General features: G+C 40.2%; 1 protein-coding gene across 1 annotated transcript in view; it reads right to left on the bottom strand.

Annotated features, from left to right (window-relative positions):
• The window catches only part of LOC101738853 (spondin-1), a 15,255-nt gene extending 7,067 nt beyond the window's left edge, over positions 1 to 8,188 (bottom strand). Inside the window, exons 1-10 of the mRNA XM_004928023.5 lie at positions 7,419 to 8,188; positions 6,576 to 6,814; positions 6,221 to 6,415; positions 5,902 to 6,108; positions 5,425 to 5,691; positions 4,387 to 4,552; positions 3,800 to 4,016; positions 2,779 to 2,991; positions 1,587 to 1,635; positions 202 to 387 (exon numbers count right to left, since the gene is read on the bottom strand). Of these exons, the coding sequence (XP_004928080.2) occupies positions 202 to 387; positions 1,587 to 1,635; positions 2,779 to 2,991; positions 3,800 to 4,016; positions 4,387 to 4,552; positions 5,425 to 5,691; positions 5,902 to 6,108; positions 6,221 to 6,415; positions 6,576 to 6,814; positions 7,419 to 7,608 (1,929 nt within the window). The 5' untranslated portion in view covers positions 7,609 to 8,188. The remainder of the gene's footprint in view (positions 1 to 201; positions 388 to 1,586; positions 1,636 to 2,778; positions 2,992 to 3,799; positions 4,017 to 4,386; positions 4,553 to 5,424; positions 5,692 to 5,901; positions 6,109 to 6,220; positions 6,416 to 6,575; positions 6,815 to 7,418) is intronic.
• Positions 8,189 to 8,569: the final 381 nt, after the last annotated feature.

Here is an 8,569-nt window from a genome sequence, read left to right on the forward strand (position 1 = left end):
AACTATAGTGAGGCCTTAGAACTTATATCTCAAGGTGGGTGGCGCATTTACGTTGTAGATGTCTATGGGCTCCAGTAACCACTTAAGATCAGGTGGGCTGTGAGCTCGTCCACCCATCTAAGCAAAAAAAAAAAAATTATAAAAAAAAACTTAAATTAATTTTGTATCGTAATAAAGATTCAGAGCCGAAATTGAAATTACCAAGTTCTGCAATTCGGCAAAACGTTGATTCCACTGAGCCAGCAATCGTTTCGACATGAGCTGTTGCACGCGCGTCTCCCGCACTACGTACACGCGCGTGCGCAGTCGGCGGCCGCGCCCGCACCGCGCCGAGCACGGCGACCAGTCGCTCCATGACGTCACTCTACACTCTCCTCTAGGATTGTCCTATTTAAGTAAATATATTATTTTACAAAGTAATTGTGGATGATTGGCTGGTACTCGGCATACTAAAATAAGCGGCTTGGCTCTACCCCTGGCATTGCTGATGTCCATGGGCGACGGTAACCACTCACCATCAGATGGGCCGTGTGTTCGTCTGTCTACAAGGGCAATAAAAAAATATATATATAATAATTGGAGGTCGGTCGGAAAGAGCCCTATCAAAAGGCTCAAGATCACCTAAAAAGTAATGGAGAAGACTATGCTTGAAGTTTTCCTGCAAGCTCGAATCAGAGATAAGAGATTCGCAGGAAAATCATGATTAGCGACATAGCCCAAAGAACTGTGATTTTGAAGTTCTAATGAGCAGGGAATATTACTCATAACAGATGGTTGCTAAGGGCCAAAAAGTTCTCGAGCGGTGACCGCGTACCAGAAGATACAGCGTAGGTAGTCCTTCCATACGGTAATTGAAGTTCAAGGGAATCTGCGACCTGTGGACTTGTGGTTGTGGTGAATCTTGGGCAACGCAGCAGTGTATCCAGCAGTACAGGTTAATTTATTTATTTAAGGTTGGTGGGTTGATAGATAAATAGCTAGTCGTCGTCCGTACTGTTATAGATAAGATGTCTAGTGTAGTCAGCTGGCATGATTCAATTTTGGACACATAACAAATCTTATGACTATACCACAATAAATTAACGAACTTCCTGATGAGCGCTCTATTTAAGTTGAAATGCACTCAGATGAGATCGATAATTAATAGTTATAATAGTTGTAATATTTAAGTTAGTTATAGTTGTAATATTTGAGTTGAAATCACGAGTCTCAGAAGTTTGACCTGACCTTATTACAAGTAGCGGTGGTTGAGGACAAAATCGAGGCACTAAGATTTTAACCCCAATCAGTGTAATTATTCTAAGCCCCAATCGATCGAATATTATTATGTTCTTAAACAGATACGTTTAACCACACTCTATCAAGTCGCTTTCTTGTATCTACGTTCAATCGGGTATACATTTGAAATTGATTTTAAATTAATTTACTGATGAACTGTATACTAGAAATTTTCAATATGGTTGATACATGAGATTGGAATACAAAAAACCCCATAGGTATTAGACTGAACAGGTTTTATATGCTTACTTCGTTTTAAAAACGGGATAAATATATTTTAGTACCTAATTGTCTAATTAAACACATACCACGAAAAACCAATCGAAACTCGACATGTTCGCGTATCGGGGCGGTGGTCTGAAAAGCAAAAAAAAAAAACTCAACATTTAAAATAGAAATGCCAAATGTCAAAATATTTAATAGTTATACACACATACACGCTATTTAATAGTTAAACGAACAGAACGAGATTAATTGATAAGCGTAAAAAAAATATGTACCTAGTAACTGTAATTAATACACATGCATTGAAAGAAAAGAAAATGAGATTAATTATTAGATTTTTTTTTTTTAATGCTTAGTTTAAAAATCATGCTTTAATAGCTCTTATATTGTACACTATTCCCCTCTTATACATCGTATTTCTCTCTGCTAATGGTTTGCTGGAAGAAAACTCATGAATGAGTTAAGCTCGCCTTTGTACATAGTATATAGACATTCTTTAAATCTGTTTTTATTGTACTTTCTTTTTGTGTACAATAAGTATAAATAAAAAATAAAAATAAATAAATAAATTAATTTGACAGATTAACAAAAAAATTTATATCTTACAAAACCGCTGTTCTCAGTTTTAAGGAATATTCCTATGAATTAGATTGACAGACCGGTTGAAATATTGTCATATTTAAACGACTTCATTAATAAAATGGCTTTTACTAGGGTTAGTGTTAGCAATGTCATCAGTTTTGAGCCCCGCGAGCTCATCTACTATTTTTTTTGCTAAAATGGGTGGACGATCTCACAGCCCATTCGGTGTTAAATGGTTACTGGAGCCCATAGACATTTACAACGTAAATGCGCCACCCACCTTGAGATATAAGTTCTAAGGTCTCAAGTATAGTTACAACGGCTGCCCCACCCCTCAAACCGAAACGCATTACTGCTTCACGGCACAAATAGGCAGGGTGGTGGTACCTACCTACGCGGACTCACAAGAGGACTACCACCAGTAATTACGCAAATTTCAATTATATGGCATTGATTTTTATTACACGATGTTATTCCTTCACCGTGGAAGTCAATCGTGAACATTTGTTGAGTAAGTATTTCATTACGCTACTTGTTAGGGTTACGCTGAAATGGCATCTCAAGGCCATCAGCTTAAATAGGAAGAAAAAGGTATTTGTATATTTTGGTTCATTCAATAAATTTTGAAGGCAGAGCTCATTTCAAACTGCGGTTGGATAACGCCTTAACTTGTTCCAAGAAAAATGGACTAACTGTTCACACGGTCCCTCGGCGCAGGGCATGGCCTGGCTGAGTATAGTGCGGGCGCGGAAGCCGATGTGACATCGTTTGTACGCTCGCGGGGCGAGGTAGTGCCGCGTGCGGGCCCGCACCCCGCACCCGTCGCACGGGGACCACTCCGACCACGGAGACATCGCACACGGGCCGCTCGACTCCGCTGGGTCCGGCTCGTATTCCGATACAGCTCTAGTGCCCACCAAAAGGTACGTCAATTAAATGTAAAATCTTCACACATTCTTCATAGCATTTCAGTTCGTAGTGTTTATAGAGAATCTGTTGACGTGAAACTTCTTTAGGCGCGTTGAGAGTAAAATTTAGCACGCGAAAGATTGGTTACGGCTAGAGAGAAAAGATACAATTTAGGACGAGCGGGAGTGAGAAAATAGACAGAGCGTCTCGCGAACCACTCGACCGTGGAGAGAGGAAAGGACAAAGCGAGCTAGGTCGTTATTTAGTTTAGCAACATCTATTGGACTTCATATAAACGACTGCATTGCAAGGCCAATGATGTGAACAGCTTAGTTTCTAAAATATTTACCATAAGCGGTATTTTAAATAAAAGTAATGTTTTAAATTATCACTCAAAATATTATTAAGTAAACCTAAAGACTCCTTCGGTAATCATCGAATACTAGCAACGTCTTCTTTCTGAGCTTATGTTTTTCTCAAAGTACGTTCGAATATTAGCAACGTCTTCTTTCTGAGCTTATGTTATTTCTCGAAGTACGTTAAAGTTTCACTTCTTTCACGTGCACCAAGTCGCATGCGCACCAGCTGTTTCTTATTAGTTTCTATAGCCTCGCAACTAAACACGGAATGTATATAAATTCTTTTCGGCTTCAAAAGTGGAATAACCATTACTACGACGCAGTCGAGACTTGGTTTCTCATAACCTGATAGTTTCTGATAAATTTGTTTGTTTACTATACGGTGACGTCACATCAGGGCTAGAAAGGAAACATTATTTATGAAGTTAGGATACATTTGGAAATACCGGCAATGCATCCTCGGTCCGTGGCAGTGTTTGTAATCTGTGAGTTGTACGCGACAAGCCTCAGCGTGGGCCCGCGCCGGCCAGACGTAGTCGCGCTGGCGGGAGGCGCGGCCCGCACCGCACGTCACGCTGCACGGACCCCACGGACCCCACCCGTGTGTCGCGCACCAGCCTCCCGCACCGACACCTTCTTGAACGTTCTGATCCGTTCCGGGCTCTTGTTATAGTTGCGAGAAAAAATGATAAATCTTCAATGCGCCTTTACAAAAAATCTATCTAAATATATTTTTTGCTGAAAAAAAATCCAATATTTTATACAATCATGCCAGGCGCCCGCCTATTTCTGCCGTGAAGCAGTAATGCGTTTCGGTTTGAAGGGTGGGGCAGCCGTGGTAACTGTAGGTGGGTGGCGTATTTACATTGTAGATGTCTATAGGCTCCAGTAACTATTTAACACCAGGTGGGCTGTGAGCTCGTCCACCCACCTAAGCAATAAAAAAGGTGTCTTATGAGTTATGAGGACTTCACTGCATTAGAATGAAACTCTAAACTAATACCATATTAAAATCGATCTCTCGACGACTTACCTGTGACATCACAGCTCTTCTCATATAAACGCAATCTGGTTAATCGAACGCGCGCAAAGGGTCTCATTTCCCCGGTCGTGCTGAAAAACGGTGAGCGCACATCGCGAGGCCAATCCGTCCTAAGGGCTCGTACGGGCGCCGCTGGAATCGTTGGCATACGGCGAGACTGTAAACAAACCAATTAAAAAAAAAGTCTCAAGTGAAGTTTACGTCAAACCAGACAAATTAGCGTGACTCCAATTAGTAGAGCATTTTTTAAGCCGACATGGGACACTAGTTGGTACATGTCTAAATCTAGATGCGATAGGTTTTGAAAATTATTATAGCCACTATCCCAATGCAATTGGACACTTCGTTCTAGGGATAAATTTTGAGATTCTATCACCGCACGTAGATTCTATCATCGTACGCATTTCTTCTGCTAATAAAATTGAGGCTTTTTATTGCTTTGATTGGTGGACGAGCTCATGGTCCAACTGTTGTTAAGTGGTTACCGGAGCCCGTAGACATCTACAACGTAAATGTTCTAACCACCCATGTTCTAAGGTCTCAGTTTACAACGGCAGCCCCGCCCTTCAAACCGAAACGTCTTGCTGCTTCACGGTAGAAATAAGCACCGTGGTGGTACCTACTCGTACAGGCTCACTAGAGGTCCTACCCCCAGTAATTACGCAAATTATAATTTTGCCAGTTTGATTTTTATTAAACGATGTTTTTTCTCAACCGTGGAAGTCAATCGTAAACATTTGTTAAGTAAATATTTTATTTAAAAAATAGTACTCGCTTGCGGGATTCGAACACCGTTATATCGCTAGATACAAATGCACCGAACGTCTTATCCTTTAAGCCACGGCGACTTTAAGCCTGGACCACATAGGCTCCGATACCAACCGTGTTTCTTCTATACAATAAAAATGAAAACTTTCAAGGACTTAACTGCTAAAAGTCTGAATTGAGCCCTTGACAGTTTGTCTTCTGTGTATTTTTTTTATTTTTATTTTCAATTTACTTTCAATTACTTTCAATTAAATTACTCACAGTATAACTTATGCCATTATCTGTACCAGCATCGTAAGGGTACAACGACAGTGAGGCCGACGTTCTCCATGTACAATTCACGTTGCAGAGCTCCAACGCCGAAACTCCTACGATCCAGTCTGGCGAAGGAGCTAATTTGGCAGCCAAAGATACCAGATGGTGCTTGGCGTCTACACGAAACACAGCAAACGTACTTGGAATGCCAGTTCCCGTCACTTGCTGCCACGATATACCACGGGCTTTGATTATCGTACGGATATGATCACTCTAAAACATTAACAAAATAAATTATACATTGAAACAAAAAATTCAGACTACATTAAAAATACAATAAGTATTTAAGCGCACAAAGTTTCAATTATTTGATATAACATAAATACACTTGAAAACATTTACTCTCTTTGAGAGTAAGTAAAGAGGAGTAGAGCCCCTATTGAAGAAACAAAGTATAATTTTTAAAGGATTGGTCATTGGTACCTCTGCTTTTAATTCTTTTTCGAGGGCTGTGGTAGAGCCGTCATCGGCGAGACGCCTTAAACCAGTCGTCGCTACCCGACCTTCTTGCCAGACCCTGTACTGTGCAGTATGTGAGGCGCCAATTATATCACCAAAATGGGCATGAGCATTCTCCGGAGGAAACTCACGAGGATGGGTGTTGCGAGACCACATTCCTTCGAAATTTACCTTAAAATAACACACTTTATAATAATTTCATAGATTCGACCAAACAATTTACTATAACTAAGAAATAATAATTTTCCTAAAACTTCTGATGTGAATATTAAAGGAACATTACCTCATATTTTGCTTCATCACAAGCACAGCAGGGCTCAACAATGGGTGGTTGTCGATTCAGGCTAGAAGGTCCAGCCGAAGTGGGGCAGATCTTACGAGCCAAAACAGACCATTTATTTGCAGTCAGCGTGGGACCGACACGAGCAGACAGCCGCACGCAAACTCCTCTCACACTTAAAGGTGCATTCCATATTACCTGGTAAGGAATTAATATGTTTACTAACAGTGTCATTGTTTCAATTGATTGATGCATTGTTAATTTTCATTTATTTCCCGTATCTTCTTCATTAGTAGTCGGGTGTCATTTGCCACTGATATCTAATTTCATCTATAACTATAGATTTCGATGAGCTCACCTGCACTTCTGTCTTAGGGTGGGCAGTAGCATTATCGACGGCTGGAGCACAGGATTCATGAAGTTTAGTCTGAGCATCGTAAGCCTGGAATACTCCCAGCGGCTGGTGAGGGTCAGCTGTTGCTCTCAGGTCTCCTTGCTCTGTTTCGTCTTTTGAAAAATCACTCGCGACTTCAGCCCATATCTTGAAGCCGGTAAACGGATAGGGGCCTTGACCGCTGTTAGCCCCTCGGAGCGTAACTAAAACCAACGCGCCTCAATAGAATCATTCACAGAATTAGCGATAGACGTCAGTCTAAAGCTGAAGTGTATTTTTACCGGGGAAGATCGACATTGCGTGGTTACCGAGAACAATAGACGCCTTAATATAAATGTTGTCGCTCCCCATTACGTCTAACTATTAATTACAAGAGAATAATGACTAGCTATCCGTAACGGAATCGGACATATAAATGAACACATCACAGAACTGTGCGAACACGGACTGTCGAATCTTAGATAACAATTAACAATATTTCATCGAAATTAATGAGTGGTTGCGCCACAGTCTCTTCTAACTACCATTTTTCCGTTTCTTTATTTTCGTACCTAACTCGCTTCGTATGTTCTTATTTTGAGTATTAGTAACAGAGCGTGTTGTGAACATGCATCTGCGTTATGTCTATTTTGGCAAGTTACCCTGCGCTCCTCTTTGTAAGGCTATTCCGTGCAATTGGTAAACTGCGCCTGGTTTCAAGATTAGGGACGGCTATTAATTTGTGCTTTTTACAGGCTTTTAGAATCGCTTACTAACAGGTGTGCGGTCAAATATTCATCTACGTTCATTAATAAAAAGGTATTTTACCGGTATACAGCTCTCCTGGTATAAACAAATCTGGTTCGCCCGATATACGCAAGCTGAAATGATCATCGGTGGGCTGCGCGTGCGCCGGAGCCTGTTCACACTTAGCCAAGGACTCACCAGCAACAAATATCGCATTCTCAAAAGAAACTACCAAGACCAATAAAAACCTCAACGCTTCCGTCTCGTGCATATTTAAATATTCTATATGCTTTACAATGTGAAATATTTTTCCGTTTTCGAACAGCTTCTACATAAAAAAAATATCGAAGTAGCTTTACTGCAGCATCTGGGTTATGTAAACGAAACCAAATGGAATTTTTAATCCGGCTTTTCAGAAGCCCTTGTAAACAAAAGAATGTCAAGTCTATTCACTCATTACAATTAAAAATATATAAAAAAATATGCAGGGATTCACAACTTATGTTACAACTATACATAAAACTGCCTCAATTTTACAATCTTGAAGTAATTTTAGCAGACAAAGGAACTCGTAATGTGGACGCCAGAACCGCCCGCCCTCGGCATCAACTGATCGCGTACTGACGCACCCCTACATAGACTAAGTACATTGCTACATAGAGCCTTTTGAATTCCAGCTTTTACTTCATGTATGTAAATGGAGGACTGTTTCAGAGATATTCGTGTAATTATTAACGTGAGTTGCATTATGATCTTGCATTTCTTAAAAAAATTTAACACCTACTGAATTTCCTGGGCTAATATTATAAAATGTATACCGTTTTAATTTTTCAAATAAATTTTGAGAACTATTTTTTTTACTTATACCAACTAGACTATATTTTAATGCATGTTTATCAGCGCCATCACATTTACTAAGCTCATTCCTTGTAGCATATTCAAGTCGTGAACAATTTTTGTCATCTTCACTTTATTAGTTCAACTTCAGTATAAAATTGGTTAACACATCTGTCATCCGACTACCATCCCGCTTTTGAGTAGTTAATCACTAGGCTGTGATGACTTATTTTCTGAAAGACACGGCTCATGTTGAATCAATGTCTAAAACAGCTCGAATCGTATAACTGTTACCCTAACCTTCAAACCAGGAGACGCTACTACGCAGAGGTTCAAATATACACGACGCTATTATCTATTATATATGAAAAACGGAGACCGTCTGGCATGATATA

Source organism: Bombyx mori, chromosome 13 (genome assembly GCF_030269925.1).
Source record: "Bombyx mori chromosome 13, ASM3026992v2".
Taxonomy (NCBI): domain Eukaryota; kingdom Metazoa; phylum Arthropoda; class Insecta; order Lepidoptera; family Bombycidae; genus Bombyx; species Bombyx mori.